The following is a 22,705-nucleotide window of genomic DNA, read 5'->3' as shown; positions in this document are numbered from 1 at the left end:
AGTTCACAGGCTTCTTTTAAAGACAAAGACCACAAACTAGAGAGAAAGCGGCAGTAACGTCACAAGCGGAGGCTATGTGCCAAGCAGAGGTAGGGGGGAATTTCTGGGATGATTTCCAGCTTTGGGCAAGGAGCATGAAAAAGGTCAGCTCAGCTTGTTCTTAGCATTTAGAATTATTTTTTTATTTTTATTTCCTTGTACAGTTCTTTGGCCTGGAGGACTTATTTCATTGTCTTTAGCCTAGGGGGACTGAATTAGGGTCCTTCATTATAAATTAGCAAATGTATGGGTACCTTGTTCTTATTAGCATATTCTTTCTTGTTCTTTGGGCTAATTGTTTGCTTTTCATTTCAAACCATGAGGTGTAAGTCCTTGGGCAGGGTTTTGCTCTCATGTTGCCACTTGTAACAAAAGTATAGTTGATAGCAATCTAGCACTCTATCCAAAGTTGATCTTACACCTTTTTCAGATAGCTCCCTTCTTACTCAGTGTGACTGAGAGCTATCCAGAAAGGTGGATAGTTCCCACCTCTTTGAGATGTCAACCAAACTGTTAAAACCAAGATCTGATAATTAAGGTTCCAGATTCATCTTCATTTATATATGCCAAGAGAAGTTTTATTTCCCAACTGAAATGTCTTTGCACATTAATTTGGGTACTTCAATTTGAAGAAGCTGATGTGTGACATCCCTATATGTGCTTACTCCGCTGGCTCTGTCTTCCATGGAAGGCAGCCCATGTCAGACAGTGTGCAAGATGAATTTTGATGAGAATCTTTTTCAAGTAGCCTGGTTTCTCCCCACCTGATAGAAGTTGCTGCATCTTTCCAAACAGGTTCTCTAATGATCTTGCTTCACCATGGCTACAAATATGGAGGGGCTGGTTCAGCACAGAGTGGGGACCCAGCAGGTGGCTGAGGTGAGTGACAGGGGCTAGCACACTAGCTGGCACCCTTGTTTTTGAAAGGGTAGAAATCAGTGTGCTGTGTGGTTTCAAAACAGTCCCAAGGAAGTCAGCATATGATCCAGATCCAAAGCAGAAGCAAAATAAAAATGGCAAGCCTGACTCTGGATAAGATTTCTGTGCATGGATTGATAAGGTAGCTGTATGCCATAAAGTGACTTGAAATTTTGCCTTGAGCCCAAAGCCAACAGAATCTGATTCTTACAGTGCACTGCTTTTAACTCCAAGGCTCTTGGTTTCTCACACTTGATACCTTGTTAGAACTGGTAGAAGGCCAGATTATTTTGTGAATTAAACAGCTGTTAGCCACCTACCATTGTCCTTACTGCTGAAATGTAGAGGTGAATGTGATTACCTATACTGCTCACTAGGCCTAGTTAAGGAGTAATTATAAGCAGGTTGAGAAGCAGAACACCATGTGAGGTAGGAGGTACATGCCTGCCAAGCATTTATCATGCAGACTTAGGTAAGTGGAGTGGGGAATTTTGTGAGAGCCTGGGGGGAAGGTTACCATGAAGATACTTAGGGAAAGGGGCTGAGGCATTAAACAACTTGGTATGTACACCAGGTCTAAAACGGTATAGTCAGGGTCAGGCCTTGAAAAGCAGAGTTAATCTATCATCACCTATAACATACTTTGAATATTCACTCTGGATCAGACTGCAAGGGCTTTCACCCTCACAATAACCTTTTGAGATTGGTACTGTTGTTTCCATTTTAGAAATTGAGAAAATCAAGGCTCAAAGACCTAAGTAATAAGCCAAGAGCTTGCTGTAGCAGAGCTGAGATTCTCACTCAGGTCTTTTCACTTTTTCTAAACCTCCCTGGGTCATACTATAAGCAGGTACCCTTAGAAGAAATCAGATTTTCAATTTTTTGAAAATAGGAAAAATCATTTTTCAGTCATATTTCTGAGACAAAGACAAATTTGCCAAAGAACAGACATTCAAAGATAAGACACATGCGTGCTCAGCTGTGCACATGCGTGTGAATGTCAAGTCAGTGGCAGGTGTCTTCCTCTATTACTCGTCCCCTTATTTTTGTGACAGGGTCTCACTGAACCCAGAGCTCCCTGTTTGAGCTAGACTGGCTAGCCTGGGATCTGCCTGGCTGCCACACTGTGCTGAGGTTGCAGGCTCATCTTAACCCTTTTTATGGGTTCTGGGGATCTGAACTCAGGCCCTCAGGTTTGCTTGGCAGTACTTCACTCACTGAACCGTCTCCCTAGCCTTGAATTTTTTTTTTAATCAAAACTATACTCATGCCACTTCAAACCAGTAAAAATGAAGAGCAGGTTTTTCAGATTTTTCTATCATTAACTTTAAGGCAATGATAGTTAACTAATCCTTTCCCCAGCAAATAGTGATTAACTGATAAGAGAATATAATTTCATGTACCTATACAGTGTATCTTGATCATAGTCACCCCACCACAACCACCTTCATGTACTCCTCCACTTCTTTTTACAACCCACTGACTCCAGTTAATGTTGCCTACGTGGGTATGGGGCTGTCCACCCAGGCAGCATGGGCAGCCTGGCAGCAGCCACACCCCTAAGAAAATGACTTTTCAGCAGCCATCAACTGCTCCTTAGCTGGGGTGGAACCTCATAGCTACTCTGCATCTGTGGAGAAAGCCAGAATCTTGCATTGTGCTTTTTTATCATCAGAGTTTATCTGCATTGCAGAAAACCTACACTAACGCATCCATTTAAGGGAATGTTTTAAAAAAGTTCTCCCAGTTCTGAAACAAAAGTCAGTATTGGCAAGGACATCTCCTCAAAGGGGAAAAAGCCATCATCACCTCAGTATCAGATTTCCATGTCTTGGAATGCCCCAAAATTTGATTAGCTCTACCCTCTTATGAACTGTACATACAAGTTTTCATTCCTTTTCAAAGTACATACACACAGGTAGGTATAGGCCAATATTACGTTAGGCTTAAAATAGCAAACAGTAAGCTTCTGAACCAGGCCCACCCTGTTCTTACCCCTAAATTTGATTTCTTCTGGTATTTAACTTCTGCTTGCAAAAATATCTTTGCCCTGTTACTTTTTGATTTGGTAGGTTTAAAAAATGTCTTTTTTTTGATAGTTTTTTTCTTTAATTGTGATGAAATATACACACAGAACTTAAGATTTTCATATTAGCGGCTAGAGAGATGACTCAGCTATTAAGAGTGCTTACTCTTCTTTCAGAGGACCTGAATTCAGTTCCCAGCATCTACATCAGATAGCTCATAACCACCTATAACTTGAGTTCCTGGGGATCTGGCTCCCACTGGCCTCCACAGACACATACACTCAACATGGTACACATAAACTCATGCACATAAGAGGCTTAAAATAATAATGACTCTTAAGCCAGTTTTGATGGTACACACTTTTAATCCCAGCACTTGGGAGGCAGAGACGGGCAGGATTTCTATGAGTTCAAAGTCAGCCTGATCTACATAGCAAGTTTCAGGTTTTCCAGGGCTACATAAGAGGCCCTGTCACACTCAGAAAAAAATTCTGTCATTTTAACCATTTTCTATTGGAGTAAATAGACTAAAATATACTATCCAAACCATCGTCAAGAGTGCAGCTCAGTGGCACTAAATGCATTCACATTGTTGTGTACCGCCCATTTCCAGAACTTTTTCATTTTCCCAAACAGAAACTTTGCCTGAATTAAATACTTACTACTCATCCCTCATGATTTTATGCTGCCTAGTAACTTGTTATGTCTCTGTGAATTCAATTACTCTGGGTACCTCACAGAAAAGGAATCTTTATCATTTTGTATCTGGCTTATTTCATGCAGCATAATGTCCATTGTAGCATGTGTCAGATTTCCTTGTTTTTAACATAGAATAATGTTCTATTCTAACCACCTACCATGTTTTGTTTGTTCATTGATGGACACTTGGGTTGCTTGCTCTCATATCTTGATTCCTGTAATCCTGCTGTGAATGTGGATGTCGGAACATGGGTTCCTGCTTTCATTTCTTTCACATAGATAACCTAGAAATGAGATTGCTGAACCACATGGTATTTCCATGCTGAAATTCAGAGACACCTTACTGTTTTCCACAGTAATCACACCTTTTTCCATTCCCACCAAGAGCTGAAGAGTTTCTTCACGTTCTCAGTTGCACTTTTCTGTTGTGTCTTGCATTTTGATACATGTCGTCCTAATACTTGTGTTGTGGTATCTAACTGATTTTGATTTGCATTTCTCTAATGGTTAGTCATGTCTGGTAGCTTTTCATGTGTTTATTTGGCCATCTGTATATTATTTTTGGTGAATTCCTATTCAAATTCTTTGCCCGTGTTTTGGTTTTGATTAAATCCTTATAGATGATTTGCAAATTTGGCTCCTGTTTTATGGGTTGCCTTTCATTCTCTCAATAATGTCCTTTGATGAATTTTTTTTCTTTTCTTGGCACAAAATTATACATCTTTATGGTATCATGTAATGTTTCAATACATGTGTACACTGTGTAATGTTAAAATAATGGTAGGCATATATATCTCCTCAAGCATTTATATAGTTTTTTAAGTAGTATGTACAATGCCCATGTAGTCATTGCAGTCATACAGCAGAACTTCTGACTATTAACATGGTGCCCAGCATCCCATCTTTTTCCCTCCCTCTTTCCCTATTGTCTTCAAAAACTTAATTTTGATGAAGTCTAATTAATTTTTTTCTTTTGGTGTCATATTCAAGAAGTTACTGCAAAATCCAGTGTTATAAAGCCTTTCCTATGATTTTATAGTTTCAGGTCTGTGACCCATTGGTGTGTGGTATAAGACATGGACCCAACATCTTTTTGTCCTTTCTTCCATTGAATTGCTTGGCATCCTTGTCAAGAAATATTTGATATTCCTGCAAAGATTTTATTTCTGGGCTTCCCCAACTCTGCTGTCCATATTGGTGAAAAATACATCCAAAAAAAAAAAAAAAATCCACATAGCATGGAAGTTACTATCTTCTTGTTTTTGTTTTTGTTTTTTATGAGACAAGAGTCTCACTGTGTAGCCTAAAAGGTGCTATATATAAGATCAGGCTTTGGACTCACGGAGATTCCCCTCTACCTCTGCTGCTGCCTTTGCTGGGATTAAAGGCATACAACACCACACCTGGCTAAAATTAACCATCCTTAACTCCTCTTCAGTATATGGTTGAATTAGAGTTAAATATTTCCAGTGTAAATTTTAGGACAGATCTCACAAACTTAAAAATCTAAATTCACTAAACAGCAATACCCCGCCCTCCTCAGGCCCTGTCAATAATTAACCATCCTTTGTCTGTGAGTTTGACAATGCTTGATGTCTTGTTATAAGTAGGATCATACAGAACTTGACCTTTTGTAGTCACTGACTAATTTCACTTAACCTAATGTCTTCAAGGTTCAAGCTCTGTCAGTTTCATTGGTCTGTAAATATGTCTCTCATTATGACAGTACCACACTGTTTTAGTTACAGAGGCTTTTTGATAAATCTAAGTGAAACAACCAACCTTGTCTTTCTTTATCAGTATTTTTTTAACTTTAAAAAAAAAATCATTATTTTTATTTTATGTGTATGCGTGTATTGCCTGCATGTCGGTAAGTGCACCCATGTCGTGCAATGCCCGCAGAGGTCAGAAGAGGCTGTCAGATCCCCTGGGACTGGAGTTACGGACAGTTGTTAGCTGCCATGTCAGTGCTGGGATTCAAACCTGGGTCTTCTGCAAGAACAACCAATGTTCTTAACCGCTGAGCCATCTCTCCAGCCCCATCAGTATTGTTTTAACTGGATCTTTAGAGGATCCATCTGAAGGTTAATAGGGATTTTTCTGCTTCTGCACAAAACATCATTGAGGTTTTGGTTGGGAGCAGATGGCATCTGTTATCGGTACAGATTACAGATGACTTTTGGGTAGTATCATCACCTTGATAGTAATAAGTAGCAAACACATCTTCATCTTGGTGAAAGTTCAGTCACTGAACATGATGTTATTAACTGTGGGTTTTTATATCTGGCCTTCTATTGTATTAAGGCAGTTTCCTTCTATTCCTAGTTTGTTGGGTGTTTTTTTTTTTTTTAATGTGTATGAGTGTGTTGCCTGTATGTATGTGAGTACACCTCTGTCACGCAATGCCGTGGAGGTCAGAAGAGGGCTTTGGATTCCCCTGGAACTGATGTTAAGGATGGCTTGTAGCCACCATGTGGGTGCTGGGAATCAAACCTGGGTCCCCTGCAAGAGCAGTCAGTGCTCTTAACCACTGAGCCATTTCTCCACCCCGTTAGGTGTTTTTTTTTTTTTTTTTTTTATCATGAAAGGGTGTTGAATTTTGTCATGTGTTTCCTCCATTGGTTGAATCATGTAGGGTCCATCCTTATTGTGTTAATGTATGACAGTGGCAATTTTCATGTGTTGAAGCGTTCTTACATTCCTTTTAAAAATTATTTATTACTTTATGTGAATAAGTGTTTGCCTGCATGTATGTAAGTGCACCACCTGTGTGTGATGCCTTTGGAGGTGCCAGGTCCCCTGGAGCTGGAGTCATAAATGGTAGTTAGCCATCATGATGTGCTGGCAGCCAAACTCAAATCCTCTGCAAGAGCAGCCAGTGCTCTTTTTAAAATTTATGTAGGTAAGTCCACCCGTGTCATGCAGTACCCACAGCAGAAGAGGGTGTTGGATCCCCTGGAACTAGAGTTAAGGACGGTTGTTAGCCACCATGTGGGTGCTGGAATACGAAACTGGGTCTTATGCAAGAGCAGCTCTTAACCACTGAGCCATCTCTCCAGCCTCATTCTTGTATTCCTTGAACAAATTTCTTTCAGTCATAGTGTTAATTCCTGTCCATATGCTGCAAAGGGTTTTTGCATTAATGTGCGTAGTAGTGTCTCTTCAGGTTTTGGGGAGGGGGTGATTTTCTTTTGTTTGGCGGGGTGGGGGCAGTACGGGAAGTTTATAAGGACTGATGATAATTCTTTAAATATTTGGTAGAATTCACCAGTGAAGCTGTTTGGTCCAGCATTCTTTACTCAGTCTTACTAGTTAAGCCCTATTCAGACTCTATTTCTGATTTGGTCTTGGTAGGTTTATATTTCTAGGACTTTGTTCTTTTCATCTAGGTTAGCCAGTTTGTTAGCATGCAGTTACCATGGTACTACTCATCCTTTTATTTCTGTAAAATTTATAATAATATTTTTACTTTTTCCTCTGTTACCATTTTCTTTATCTTTTTATAAATTATTGTGTTATGTAATTAGATCCCTGTTAAATAGACACCTAGTGCCTCAATATCGTCGTAAAACTCTGTAAATACTGCTTTGCATACAGCTGTAGCAGGAATTTTCAATTTCCACAGTTTTTTCCCTGTGAATACAGTATCTTAAAGCCCTCTCACTGGCTCCAATCCTTACTGAGGTGTCTCTGACTTGCAGTTATCCCTTATTTCCTTCTTGTTTGGAATCTTTGTTCCCTGGAGTTTGTTATGTTTTATGGGATTTTTGTTTGCTTTGTTTTGTTGACAGGGCCTCACTATGTAACCCTATGTTGACCAGGCTGACCTCAAACTCAGAGAAATCTCTGCCTCTAGGATTAAAGGTGCGTGCTGCCACACACCCAGGCTGTTTTGTATTTTGTTCTGCTACCTTGATTAATAAAATGTTTCAGTAGCATTCTAAGAAAGGGTGCATTAGAGATGAGTGTGTTTTGTTCTTTTATATCTAAACATGTTTTTATGTGCCCATGCTTAAATGATAGTCAGGAATAAAAATCTATATTGAAAATAGTTGGGCTGGAGAGATGGCTCAGCGGTTAAGAATACTGACTGTTCTTATAGAAGACCTGGGTTCGATTCCCAGCACCCACATGGCAGCTAACAACTGTCCGTAACTCCAGTTCCAGGGGATCCAACAGCCTCTTCAGTCCTCTGCTGGCATTTCGTAGGCATAACACTCAGACACATAAAAATAATAAGTAAAATATTAAAAAAAAAAAAGAAAATAGTTTTGCAGGGCTAGGTGTGGTGGCACACACCTTTAATCACAGCAGTCAGGAAGCAGAGGCAGGCGGATCTCTGTGAGTTGAAGGCCAGCCTGGTCTACATACTGAATTCCAGGCCAGCTGGGGCCACAGGGAGACCCTGACTTAAAAAGACCAAAAAAGAAAATGTTACTTGAGAATTTCAAATGCGTCATCATTTTAGTGTTGTCCTACTTTGAGTTTTGATTTTGAAAAGGTCAATGCCAATGAAAAGGCCATTCTTACTCCTTTTTGAAAATTATTTTTTGTTTGTAAGACACCTGGAAATTTATGTTTTTGGGGGTTTTGGTTTTTTTTTTGGGGGGGGGGCGGTTTAAAGACAAGTTCTTGTCCAGAATGGCCTTGAACTCTTGGACTCAAGTGATCCTCCTACCTCAGCCTGCCAAGTATCCATGAACTGCTAGCTTCACTTTTCTTCACTCCTCACTCTCCCTTCTCTCTTTCTTGCTCGCTCCTTTATTGTAATACTAGGATGAAACTGAGGTCCTTGTTATGTAAGTACTTTACCACTAATCTATAGCTCTAGCTCTTGTTTGTTTTTGAGACAGGGTCTGTGTAATCAAGCTGGTCTGGAATTTGGGATTCTTCTGTGTCTGGGTCCTTAGTGCTGGGATTTGTAGGCATATGCCACCATGTCTGGTTTTATAGCATTCTTCTCAATCTTCATAAGTAATCTCTCTTCCTCTCCCTCTCTACCAAGTACCTGAGATCTCTTTTTGGTCTCTTTTTTTCTGAAATTCACAGTAATGTCCCCTAGTGTGCATATTTCTCTTACGTGATTCTGGGCATTCAGAGGGTCCTTTCAGTTTGGTAACTGATGCTCTAAGAAGTTGTTTCATACTAGTTCTCTCATTATTTCTTTCCTTGGTTTTCTTCTAGACTCTACAGAACTCCTGCTTGGATATTGGATCTCTTTAATTCTTCCTTTCTTCATCCTTTCTTTTCTGTCTTCAGCTTTCAGTGGTGGTCATGCTTGAGCATATTGCCTTTTCTGTGCCAGTTTCTCCACCAGGCAAATAGCCTTGGTAAAGCCTGAGGGACTCGCTTGATTGTATGGGATGCTTATGATCAGCTTTACTGACTGGTGATGCTAAACTGTTTCTAAAGTAATTATACCACTATCCCATAATCACGACTGGATGAGAGTTGCTGATGGTCTGTGTCCTGATATGCTGTGATCTAGCTTCTTAGATTTGCCAGTCAAGTGGGTATGAAATGGTTGCTTGTGGTTTTAATTTACATTAATGGCATTGCTCGTGCTTTTGTACTTTTATGAGCCATTTACTACCTCATTTGTGAAATCCTCCTTTAAAATCTTTTTTGTTTTAATTTGTCTCTTCTCATTAATTAGTAAGAATTCTTTGTCTCATTCTGGTGGTACTGCTCACTGGCTGTATGCTGTGCAGATATCTTGTGCATTATCACTTAGATTCTCTTCTGAAAGTTTTTAAGTTTGCATTGTAGATTTAGGCCTTTATGCCTGCTGAAATTGGCATTTTCATGTGAGGTAAAGATTTATAAGGGTCAAATTTCATTAACTTTTTTCTTCATCTTTAAAAACATCTTGAATTTTCTTGTACCTAAGATCAATATAAAATTTTTAAATTTCTTTACATATATAGTAGTAAAAAAGATGTTTAAAAAAACTGCTGGCTTTTTAAATTGGAACTGTGAATAGTTAATGAATCAATTTAAAGAGAACTTTCTTAAATGTTTGTTTATTATTTTTATTTTCTATGCATGATTGTATTGCCTGTATGCGTGTAAGTGCACTCGTGTTGTGCAGTGCCCCAGGAGGTCAGAAGAGGGAATCAGATTCCCCTAGAACTGCAGTTACAGATGGTTGTCAGCTGCCATGTGGGTGCTGGGAATCAAACCCAGCTCCTGCAAGAGCAACCAGTGCTCTTAACTGCTGAGTCAACTCTCCAGCCCCAAGAATTGACTTTTTAAAAAAGATTTTATTATTTTTATTTTGTATGTATATTTTGCCTGCATGTAAGTGCAGTGCCTGTGGAGGCTAGAAGAGGGAGTCATATCCCTTGGAACTGGAGTTACGGAGGATTTTTAGCCATTAGGTGAGGTTCTCTGCAAGAGCAATAAGCACTCTTAACCACCCTGAGAACTGACTTTTTTTGTGTTGAATTTTGAGTCTTATGGTTTATCATGATGACTTACTTCATTTATTTAGACTTTATTTTAAAATAGTAACTCTTGGGGCCTGGGTAGATGGTGCAGTGAGTAAAGTACTTGCAAGCTGCATAAGCATGAGGACCTTAGTTCAGATCATCTAGCATTCCTGTAAAAAGCCAGTGGACACCTGTAATCCCATTAATGGGGAAGCAGAGACAGGAAGATCCTGGGGACTAACCTGTGCCCAACCAGTCTGACTGAGTAAGTTCCATATTCAATGAGAGACTCTGTCTCAGACAACCAAGGTAAAGGCCTGTGAGATGGCTTAGTGAGTGTCTTACTTTGCAGTACTTCCTGTTCTTTAAGAGAACCCAGGTTCGGTTTCCAGCACTCATATGGCAGCTCATAACCTTCTGTAACTCCAATTCCACTTAGGGACAGTGGGTTTATTCTGGCTCACGGTTGGAAGTACAAGCCATTATTGGAGGGAAGTCAAGTCAGAAAGAGCTTAAAACAGCTGGTCACATGGCATCCACAGTCAGGAGCAAAGAATAATGAATGCTTGTGCTTAGCTCACTTTCTCCTTTCTCACAAAGTCCAAGATCCCAGCCCAGAAAGTGGCCGGGGGGGGGGGGTGGCTCTTCCCACCTCAGTTAACCTAATTAAGTTAAATCCCCCACTGGCATACTGAGTCTAGGTGATTGTAGGACTCATCAAGTTGACAAATTAGATTTACCATCATAGTGGGTAAGAGTGCTTGCCGCACAAGGAATAATACTGGAGTTTGAATTTCTAGCACCCAAATAAAAAGTTGGGTCCCAATGTTGTGTAGGGTGGGACAGGATGAAAGCTGGGCTTGTTGGCTGCTAGCCAATACTAGGTTCAGCGTGAGACTTCATCTCAAGGGAATAAGTGATAGAGCCAGATACCTGATGTTGTCCTTCTTGGCTTCTGTATGTACACATGGATGGGTGTGTTCATCCATACAGACATGCACATCTGTACTACACACACATAAAGAAAGTAGGAAGGGAGGACGGGGTGGGGGGAGGGGGGAGAAGCCATTAAAGAAAACACCTAATTTTGACCTTTGGACACACACATAAACACATACACAGTAACTTCTTTATATTGGAGCACTAGTAAAAATTCAAGTAAATTTTTCTGTAGTTCATCATTGGTCAAAATGCTGAACCATCAATTGCATTATGCTATAATTGTTACAACTACACACACAAAAATAGACTGATAACATTAATTTCTTAGGAGGGCCAATATGTATTGGACAAATATTATGAATTTGTTAAAAGGTAATGTTTTCAAATCATATAAAGCATTCAGAAAGCCAGGTGTGGTGCATGTCTTTAATCCCAGCACTTGAGAGGCAGAGGCAAGCAGATCTCTGAGATGGAGGCCAGCCTAGTCCACATAGCAAGTTCCAGGTAAGCCAGGGCTACAGGGAGACAAAACACACACACAAAACATTCAGAAAGCTGGATGGGCCAGCAGTTAAGAGTACTTCCTGTTCTTTAAGAGAACCCAGGTTCGGTTTCCAGCACTCATATGGCAGCTCATAACCTTCTGTAACTCCAATTCCAGGTACTCTGACTCCCTCTTCTAGCCTCAGTGGGCACTGCATGCACATAGTATACTTAACATACATGTAGCAATAAACACAAATGTAAGTTTTTTTAAAGCATACTGCCATTTAAGCTAATAAATTACCTCAAATAATTTTTTGTTGATATTTAGAAAAACACATATTTTCAGTAACTTAAACTATCTTCCTATACTTCCCATCTCTTAATCTTCCTGGTTCTCTTTGAGTTTGAGGCTAGCCTGGGCTACATACAAGTTCCAGGACAGTCAGGGCTCTTGTTAAACCCTGTCTCAAAAAACAAAAACAGTTTCATTTATTTTGTATGTGTGTATGTATGTATCTACGTGAATGTGAATACTTGTGTCTATACATGTGCAAAGCCAAAAGAAGGTGTCACATCTCTCAGAGTTGGAGTTTCAGGTGTTTGCAGGATACTCAGCTTGCAATGGCTTGTTATGTGGGTGTTGGGATCCAGACTTTGGACAACAAGCACTCTTAACCACTGAACTATCTCTCTGGACCCTCTTTTATTTCTTTCTCTTGCCTTTTGCTGCAGCTAAGACTTCAAATACTGTATTAAATATTAAATAGAGAAAGTGTTATACCCTTGTCTTAATTGTGATCTTAGTGGGTATGCTTCAGGTTTTTCTCCATTAAGCATGATGTTAGCTTTAGTTTTGTTATATATCACCTTTATTTTTTATTTAAAAAAATTATTTTTATTTTGTGTATATGAGTGTTTTGCCTGCATGTATGTAGGTGCCCCATGTGGGCACAGTGCCCATGGAGACCAGAAGAGGGTATCGGAGCCCCTGAAACTGGAGCTACTGACAGTCATTAGCTAACATGTGGGTGCTGGGAAATAAACGAACCTGGGCCCTCTGTAAGAGCAGCCAATGTTTTTAACCTCTGAGCCATCTTTATTATTGAGATATGCTCCTTCTATCCCTAGCCCTCTCTGGGGCTTTTATCATGAAGGGACTTTGGGTTTTCTCACAGGCCTTTTCTGCATATATTGAGATAATCGTGTAATTTTGAGTCTATGTGAGGAATCACATTTATTATTTATGTGTGTTGAATCATCCCTACATTTCTAGAATGAAGCCCGCTTGATCATGGAGAATGATCTTTTTTATGTCATTTTGGATTCCATTTTCAAGTACTGAGAATTTTTGTGTCTAGATTCATCTGGGCTATCAGTCTGTAGTTTTCTTTGTTGTATGTGTCTTTATCTGGGTTTGGTATCAGTGTAAGACTAGCATTGTAAAAAGAGTTTGGAAGTGTTTCTTCATTTTCTGTTTTACTGAATAATTTGACAAGTATTAGGTCTTTGAAGATCTGGGTCCAGGCTTTTTTTTTGCTCTGGTGATTTTTTTTGTTGTTGTTGTTGTTGCTTCAGTGTTCAATATTATTGCTTGTTATAGCTCTGTTTAAATTAATTATCTTGGTTTCATTTTGGTAGCTCATATGTATTTAGAAATTAATCAGTTTCTTTAAGATTTTTCTGATTTAGTGGAATATAGGTTTTGGAGATGTATCCTTATGCTTTTCTGAATTGCATTGGTATCTGTTGTAGTGTCTCCCTTTTCATCTCTAGTTTTATTAATTAGGGTCTTCTCTCGGTTACTTTGGCTAAGGGCTTGTTAATCTTCTTTATTTTTTTCAGAGAACCAACTCTTTGTTTCATTGGTTTGTTTCTATTTCATTAATATCTGTCCCAAACTTGATTGTTTCTCCCTGTCTACTGCTTTCAGGTTTGGTTTGTTCTTTTTTCAATGCCTGAAAAATACATCTTTGGTGGTGGTGGGTGGTGGTAGTGGTGGTGGTGTTTTGAGATGTGATATCTTTGTAGCCTTAGCTGTCCTGGAACTCACTATGTAGATCAGGCTGACCTCCATCTCACAAAGATCCACCTGCCTGCGCCTCCCAAATGCTGGGATTAAAGGTGCGGACTACCACACCCAACTCTCACTTTTTTTTTTTTTTTTAATGTAGGCACTTAGAGCTATGAGCTTTCCGCTTAAGACCATCTTCATTGTGTCCCATAGATTTTGGTATGTTGTATTTTCATTTTCTTTCAGTTATTTCTTCAGTGATCCATTTACTCTACATGACCCTGTGTTTTCTGTAGTTTCCTTTGCTGCTGATTTCTAGCTTTATTCTATTGTGATCAAAGAAAGTGCAGGAAGTTATTTCAATTTCCCTATATTTGTTGAGACTTGCTTTGTGTCCTAGTGTATGATCTGTTTAAAAGTTCTGTAGGCTGCTGGAGAAGAGTGTATATTCTGTAGTATTTAGTAGAATGCTCTGTAGATTCGTTTGACTCATGATGTCACTTAACTCCAGTGTCTATTTTTTGTTCAGATGACCTATTGGTAAAGTAGGTTATTAAAGTCATCCACTGTTACTATGTTCGTGTTTAATCTGTGGCCTTATGTCTATCTAATAGTATATGCTTTATGAAATGGGGTGTACCCACATTTGGTGCATATGCTCTCTTGATAAATTGTCCCCTGAATCACTATGAAATGATCCTCCTCTCTTGTGACTAGTTTTATATGAAATGATCCTCCTCTCTTGTGACTAGTTTTAGTTTGAAGTGTATTTTGTCACACATTACAGTGGTAGTGTCTGCTTGTTTTCTGGGTCCATTTGCTTGGTTCCATTACGCTTCTCCATCCTTTTAAACTAAGGGGAGTCTGTCTTTGATGGTAGGGTGTGCTTCTAAGAAAGGTGGTAAAAAGAGATTCTGTTCTCCACCAGATTATTACTGAAAGGTCTGTGCTAATTTGTGACTTTTGGGGAGATGTTTTCTTATTTGTTTAAGTGCCCTATTTTTTTTTTTTTTTCCTTGTGGCCTCTTAAACGTGTTATCCTTCTCTTTAGTCTGAAATATTCCTTCTAGCATCCTCTGTAGAGCTGGCTTAATCATCATAAATTCCTTTAGGCTGTTTTTATCAGGGAAAGTTTGTTTTTCCTTCAATTATGACAGGCAATTTTATGAGTATAATAGTCTGGGTTGGCAGCTGTGATCTTTCAGAACTTGAAATGCACTTTTTCAAGACATTCTGGCTTTAAAAGTTGCTGTTGAGGGGGCTGGAGATGGTTCAGTGGTTAAGAGCACTGGCTGCTTTTACAGAGGACCTGGGTTCAGTTCCCAGTACCCACATGACAGCTAACAACTGTCTGTAACTCCAGTTCCAGGGGATCCAACACCCTCTTCTGACCTCCACGGGCATTGTATGACGTAGACTCACTTACATATATTCAGACAATATACTCATACGCATAAAATAAAAATAGTAAATAATTTTTTTCAAGTTGCTGTTCAATAAGCAGCATTAGTCTACCTTTATATGTGACTTGGCTCTTTTCTCTTGCAGCTTTCAATACCCTTTCCTTGTTCTGCAATTCTAGTGTTTTAACTATAGTATGACGTGGAGAGTTTTTCTGGTCTTGTCTATCTGGTCTTCCGTATGCCTCTTGTACCTGGATGGGCATTTGTTACTCTGGATTTGGGGAATTTTCTGCTATGATTTTTTTTTTCTTTTTGTGGCAGGGTCTCCCTGTAGACCCAGCTTTCCTGGAACTCACTATGTAGACCAGACTGGCCTTGAATGCACAGAGATCCGCCTGCCTCTGCCTCCCGAGTGCTGGGACTAAAGGCGTGCACCACCACGCCCAGCCATCTGCTATGATTTTTATTGAAAATATTTTCTATCCCTTTGGCATAGAATTCTTCTCCAATTTCTATACCCATAATTTGTAGATTTGAGCTTTTTACAGTGTCCCATGTTCATTTATACATTTTTTAAAAATTATCATTGTCAGGCCTGGTGGCGCACACCTTTAGTCCCAGGCAGCAGAGGCAGGCAGATCTCTGCATTCAAGGTCTGCCTGGTCTGCATAGTGAGTTCCATACCAGCTAGGGCTACAGAGAGGCCCTGTCTCAAAAAAGACAAAAAAAAAAAAAAATTCTATCTATGTATCTATAGATATAATATTAATTTTGCCTGAATGATCCAATTCCTCTACCTTGTCTTAAAGGCCTGATATTCTCTCCTATGCATGAGCTGTTGTATTGGTGAGGCTTTCCACTGAGCTTTTGAACTGAATTTTTCCTCCCTACCATCATTTTGGTTTGGCTTTGGAGCATTTCTTTCCCTTTATTGAATTCTGTTTTCATATACTGAATTGACTTCCTTATTACATTCAGCTGATTGTGTTCTTTTGGGGAATTGTTTCCTTTTTGAGTTCTTTATTCCTTTGGAAATAAGTCCCTCTTTCGTCTTCATCTATGTCCCTCTTTGGTGGGGGGCAATTACTGTGGGGTTGGTTTTTGTGGTTTTTTGTTTTTTTTTTTTGAGACAGTGTCTCTTGGTCTGTAGACCATGCTGATCTGGAACTCAAGAGAGATCTGCCTGCTTCTACCTCCCCACTTCCGGGCCTATGGGCATTCGCCACCATACCCAGTGGGCTTGGTAATTTTTGGAGGAGACCTATTATCTTGGGTTTTCATGTTACTTTAGTTTTCTGGACTGCATATCTGGAGTTGGTTTATTGGTTGTTTTTATTCAAGTCATCATCTTTCAGTGGAAATTATTTCCTTCTGTGGGAAGCTGTAGTTCCTCCTACTCCTGGGAATTGTCCTTTGTGGAACTTTGCTTGAGTAAGAGAAAAAATTGGTGGGGAAGGTTAGTGGTTCTGTCAAACCTATGTGCTCTTTGTGTGCTGATAGGGCACTTAGTTCCACAGACCTTGTAATTTGGCCCTGTAATTCTACCCCATGGAGCCTGGGCCGATCCCTTGGCTCATACCCAGCCAGCCCAGTCCTACATCCTCTGCCTGATGCGAGTGACCATTGCAGGCTCCCTGGTCTCCATCCCAGCCTGTTGTATGTCCCCAGGCCTGTGCCTTGTGTTTTTTCAAACTTGATCATCCACTAGAGCTGTTTTATCTCTGATTAATTTGCCACAACGCACAAATGGAGATCAGAGGACAACTTGTGGGAGTCGATCTTCTACCATGTGGATCCTTGGGACTGAACTTGGGTTATCAGGAGTGGTAACAAGCACCACCACTGAGCCATCTTGCCCCCCGTATTATCTTTCAATTTTCTTGACATGTCTCTTAAAGAGCAGATTTTTATTTTGATGAAGTTAATTTACTGATTCTTTTTTTAAAAAATATTTTATTTATTATTTTTATTTTATGTGTATGAGTGTTATGCCTGCATGTAGGTAAGTGCACCCATGTCGTGCAATGCCCTTGAGGACAGAAGAGGCTGTTGGAGCCCCTGGAACTGGAGTTACAGACAGTTGTTAGCTGCCATGTGGGTGCTGGGATTCGAACCTGGGTCTTCTGCAAGAACAACCAGTGCTGTTAACTGCTTAGCCATCTCTCCAGCCCTGTTTACTGATTCTTTTTATGATTTAATGCTTTTTATGTCATATCTAAATATTTTCCTAATCCAAGACCACAAAGATCTCTCTTTAGAAGTTTTATAGTTCTAGATTTTACATTGGTAATCATTAACTTTTAAACCTAATTACAATATAATAAGCATTTGGTTTATGGGTGGTCGCGGTCTTTGAAATTTTAGTTTGGTTTGTTAATTTCTAGTCTTCTCTGTGTACGTAGATGGATGCATGTTTAACTTAGAAGCCTGTAAGGTTTTATTGTTGTGCCATTCTGTTTGTTTTGCTGACACTAAGAATGGAACTCAGAGCCTTGTGTATGCCAGGCAAGTGCTGTACGTCTGAATTCTACCTCAAGCCCCCAAACATACAGGATTTTAAATTAAGCATAAATGGGTACTCCACTTTGACCAGTCCGTAAATGTGTGTTGGTTTTTAAAATGATCTCACATACAGAGGTTCACTTACTTCTCATTGCTAGTGTACAGTATTTCATAGATTGGACCTGTTTGTCTACCCTATTGTGACTGGCGTTTAAGTGGTTTTCCAAATTTTCTCAGCTATAGAGGTACTGTGAAAAGCATCTTTGTATGCCTCCTTGGACTCACATATGGGAATGTCTCTCTAGACTACAAATAGAATTGTGGTTTTGGTGTGTAAATCAAGAGCTATGAAAGTCAAATTGGGTCTTCCAAGCTTTTTTCTTTATAGTTTTTTAAAATAATTATAATTTATGCAAGAGGTAGATGGACCATCAGTTAGCTCAGATATCAGTCTGTTCATTGAGTATGAATTATGTGATCCACTCCATCAAACCAGTGCCCCCTTTACACACCAGTATTTTTGACACCCTTTTACTGTGCAAAAATGATGTTAGTAGAAAATATAGCCATTTGTACACAAATAATGTGATTACATTCAGGAAATATAAAGGAAAGCAGGCTATTTTTAATGTGTTTTTTGTGTCAGTGCTCAGGCCTAGCTACCGCAGATTATAGCTTGGAGAGATCAGCTAGGTGCACATCTTTAAATAAGCTATGACTTGGGGTAATAAGATGAAACACATACTGTGGAACTGGAGTAAAACTTATGTTACAAAATAAGATTAGACTTACAGCATGAGAAATCAACTGAGTAGAAGAACTGTCAGAGGGAAAAAGTGAGGTTTGATGTGCTTACAGGAGAAGGGCAGCATGTGTAGAAGTATTAGGCCAAAACTATTCCCTGTCTGTCTTGGCAGAGTAATGCTGACCTATCTTAGAAAATATCTGCTTTCAGCTGGATGTGGTGACACACGCCTTTAATCCCAGCACTTGGGAGGCAGAGGCAGATGGATCTTGAGTTCAAGGCCAGTCTGGTCTACATAGTGAGTTCCAGGCCCAAAATAAAAAGTTAAAAGGGAGCCAGTAAGATGACTCTGTGGGCAAAGGCATTTGCCACACAAGCCTGCAACCTCAATTCAATGCCCAGAACCACAGGGGGATTTTTTTTTTTTTTTTTGTCTTTTTGAAGCAGGGTCTCCCTGTAGCCCCAGCTGTCCTGGAACTCACTATGGAGATCAGGCTGGCCTTGAACTCAGAGATCCGCCTGCCTCTGCCTCCCAAGTGCTGGGACTACAGGCGTGCGCCACCACGCCCAGCTGTGTTAAATACTTTTTAAAAACTTTGAAAATCAAATCCTTTTGTCATAGGAAATAGTGAACTAGAAGATGAAACCATTAAAATACAGAAGTGAAGCATCATTCTAGGCTGGACATTGCACTTGATTTCCTCCAAGAAATTGTAGTAAGAATACCAGACGTTTTTAATGCATCATACTTTGTGTTTATCACTTTTAGTCCTCTCAGTGAAGAAAGGAAGCTTTAAACTCAGCTTTATAACTAAGCAGAGCATTAGAACAGTCAGAGAACAAGCCCAGTGCATGAGTCCTGATGTGTGTCCGTGTTCCACGCTGCTCAACAGGATGGTTCTGTTTAACTTAATAGGTGAAGAAATAGCCTAGTTTTTAAAATCTTCAGGAGTACCTTTTTTTTAAAATTTATGTTTGTTTTGTATGCGTTTTGCTTGCATGTATGTAAGTGCACCTGTGTCGTGCAATGTCCTTGGAGGTCAGAAGAAGGAGTCAGATTCCCTGGAACTAGAGTTACAGATGGTTGTTAGCCATCATGTGGGTGCTGAGAATCAAACCCGGGTCCTCTGCAAGAGTAGCCAGTGCTCTTAACCGCTGAGCTATCTCTTCAGCCCTGAAGCTTTTCTTTTAAAAATGAGGAAAAATATGAAGAATTATCTATTATTTTAGACTTGTGAAAAATTAAGATCATTCACCAAACTTTACCAATGTCTGTGGTTTTGAAAGGTAACCCTGTATTGGAGATTTTTTTTTTTTTTAATTATAAAAAGAACATAATACCTAATATTCTCTATTATTGTCTTGTTATAGAAGATGATAACTGCTTCCATCTCTACCTCCACATATCCTTGTTCTTTATACTCTTCCTGTTTTCCTGTGTAAGTTCCAGGAAGGCTAGAATTTACGATTGTCGTTGTTCCCTATGCGCTAGACAGGTACCTGGAATATAGAGAGCATTTCAGATTTGCTTATGGGGCCAAGACATGGTGGTACATATCTTTAATCTCAGCACTCAAGAGGCAGAGGCAGGTGAATCTCTGTGAGTTCGAGGTCAGCCTGGTCTACATAGGGAGTTCCTGGCCAACCAAGGCTATGTAGTGAGACCCTGCCTCAAAAATAAACACACTGGACATGGTGTTGCACACCTTTAATCCCAGCACTCGGGAGGCAGAGGCAGGAGGATCTCTGAGATAAGAGATTAGGGGCCTCACTTCCACATCTGCTAGGGATACAGGGAGGCCCTGTCTCAAAAAGACCAAAAAAGTAAAAATAAATAAATAAACAAATGGGCTAGAGAGATGGCTCAGAGGTTAAGAGCACTGACTGTTCTTGCAGAGGACCCTGGTTCAGTTCCCAGCACTCATGTGATGGCTAACGACTATCTGTAACTCCAGTTCCAGGAGATATGACTCTTCTGCCTTCCATGAGCATTGCATATACATGATAAACATGCAGACAAAACACTCATACATATAAAATAAAAATAAATAAATACAATTTAAATAAGTAGATAAAATTTGCTTATTGAATGAATAAATGTGTTTTTTTTGAAAAAGTCTCTTCAGATATATGTCATCCAGTTGTAAACACGGTATGCATACCACTGAGTTTTCATAGGAGAATATTCTGTGAAACAACATTTTATCTGCAGGTTGCTGCATATCCTGCATGAGCATTATTTTTCAAAGCTGTATAGTACTACATGGAGGGACATAGCACCATTTACCAACTCGTCAACTAGTGTAGACATATAAGTTGCTTCTGACCTTTCTTTGTTACGAATTAACAAGGATAAATATATCCATTCTTGGGGCTGGGAGAGATGACTCAGCAGTTAATAGCACTGTCTGTTCTTGCAGAGGACCTGAGTTTGGTTCCCAGTATCCACTTGGTGGCTAACAACCATCCACAAACTCCAGTACCAGGGGATCTGACTCCCTCTTCTGAACTCCGCTTGTATTGCATGATACAGGTACAGTTACATACATGCAGACAATACATTCATAAACATAAAATAATAATATAAAAATATTTTATATGTATATAAATATAAATATTCATTCTGCAGAAGCAGACAGTACTTCCCTTGGAGGGCAAGAGTCCATCCAATCCACAAGCTACAGCCACATCAGACTGGCTCTTGGTGAGAGTCTGCATTGTTCTAATCTGCAAAGCTATTTCTCCAGCACTTTTGGGGTGAAGTTTCTCTCAACTCATTCTGTTCATCCATCCATCTTCACTTATACCTTAACTCAGGACTCTTTGAAAAGAATCTCATCTCAGTTAAAAGTAACAACAGTCAATATTCATTATTTGCTACTAGGTGCTTTGACTGGTAAAGTAGGATTTTGAGGTCAGGAACATGAACACATTTTTGTGAAAGACCTGTGGACCTCAGAAGCTTGGTGTCTTGGGACTTTTTGCTTGGTCTTGGGACTTTTTTCCTTACATACCAGTTATCGGCTGTACTTAGTGAATATTCCATTTCTTAGAATTCTAAATAGTTGTTGAGATGGAGAGACTTTTTCTCTACTTTCTTTAAAAGAGGACTTCTGTCCTTCCCCTCAAGTTTTCCCTTTAGGATTGGAGAACCTGGATTTGTTCCATGGTGTAAGAAGGTATGGCTATTTAACTTAACCTTGCTTTAAATCAATGCACATACAAATTTCTGAAGTAACACCCAGGCTGGCCCTTGGACTCTACTATGTAGCCAAGAATGACCTTGAACTTCTGACCTACCTGGTTTGTGCAATACTGGGGATCTAACTTAGGGCATCCCACATGTTAAGCACTCTCTGGACAAATCTACATCTCTAACCCATGTGAAATTATTATTATTTTTTAATTTCCTGTCTTGGCTTCCTTCTCCAACCCATGTAAAAATGAATATCCATTGAACCTCTTCCTACTCCACTCTTAAGCTTTGGTTTCATGTGTTTGATGGCTTCAGGCTTTCACCTCACACCAGTTGTTTGTTTAAATGCTAAAAAAGGAGTGCCTGCCTATACCCAGCAGGAGGTACCACCTGGCTTAGTGGCAGATAGTCTTGTCTCAAAGTCAGAGAATCTGGGTATTAGATGCAGCCCCACCTCTAAACTCACTGTGGCCTCAGGAGCCCCTTTCCTTGGGGCAAGAGTTGGCTGAAATTTGAAGTCATCTGGTGGGCCTCTGGTGCCTTCATGCACTGACACATCTTTCTGCCCATCTTCCTACCCAAATGGGAGACTGTGAGGCCACAACTCTGCTGTTTTCATGTGCTGGCATGTGTTGGGTTTGTAAAATTGAAACCACAAAGGACAAGTCGAGCCCTCGAGTTGCAAAAGCAAGAGGCTTTTATTTTACACAGGTACCTGTGGGCACAACTCCTGACAAAGGGAGAAGCGCGCCCCAGGTCTGGGGTTTGGGGTCTTTATAGGAGCAGAAGCAGTTTACAGAAGCAGAAGCGTGGTTATTGGTTAGTTTAAACTATTACAAAATGCTATAGGGAGAGCGGGGGGGCTTACTTATCATTAAGCCAGATGTTTCAACCATAAAACTTACTTATCAGTGAGTTGGAGATGTCTCAGCCATGAAACTCACTAATTAGAGAGTTGGCCATGAAGCTTACTTATCGGCAAGTTGGAATTCTTGACCAGCACATGACCTGCCTGAGACGTGACTTGTCTGAGAGGCTTCATGGCTCCTGACTTTGATATTTTTCAATGTCATTGTGGTAAAGAATAGTTTCCAGCTGCTAAATTAACTTTCAATCATAATCTCAAATACATTTGTAAGATGTACATACTTTCTCAGGGTATATTTACATCAGTGGCTCCAGTGGCTCATCTCCTTGTGAGGTAGTTAAGGCAAGCTCAAATGTAGTGCCTGGAAAATAAGGTAGGACTCCAAGCTTGGGCTGTAGGCTTTGGGGGCTGAGAACCTGATTTGTAATCTGCAATTGT

At 39.9% G+C, this 22,705-nt stretch overlaps 1 protein-coding gene across 3 annotated transcripts in view; it reads left to right on the top strand.

Annotated features, from left to right (window-relative positions):
- Nr2c2 (nuclear receptor subfamily 2 group C member 2) overlaps window positions 1–22,705 on the top strand; it is an 88,205-nt gene that overhangs the window by 18,795 nt on the left and 46,705 nt on the right. The window contains exon 1 of one of the 3 annotated variants that reach the window (XM_029557048.1): window positions 833–918. The exons of 1 other annotated variant lie outside the window; for it this stretch is intronic. Coding sequence is in view for 1 of the 2 variants with exons in the window: in XM_029557051.1 (XP_029412911.1) it covers window positions 859–918 (60 nt within the window). In the remaining variant the exon portion in view is untranslated. Of the gene's footprint in view, window positions 1–832; window positions 919–22,705 lie in introns of those variants that run through there. One more of the 3 variants, XM_029557051.1, reaches the window with a different exon arrangement.

The sequence above is a fragment of the Nannospalax galili genome, unplaced genomic scaffold (genome assembly GCF_000622305.1).
Source record: "Nannospalax galili isolate Female #2095 unplaced genomic scaffold, S.galili_v1.0 scaffold406, whole genome shotgun sequence".
NCBI lineage: Eukaryota > Metazoa > Chordata > Mammalia > Rodentia > Spalacidae > Nannospalax > Nannospalax galili.
The sequence above is the reverse complement of the archived record's forward strand: the minus strand, read 5'-3'. Positions and strand labels throughout refer to the sequence as shown.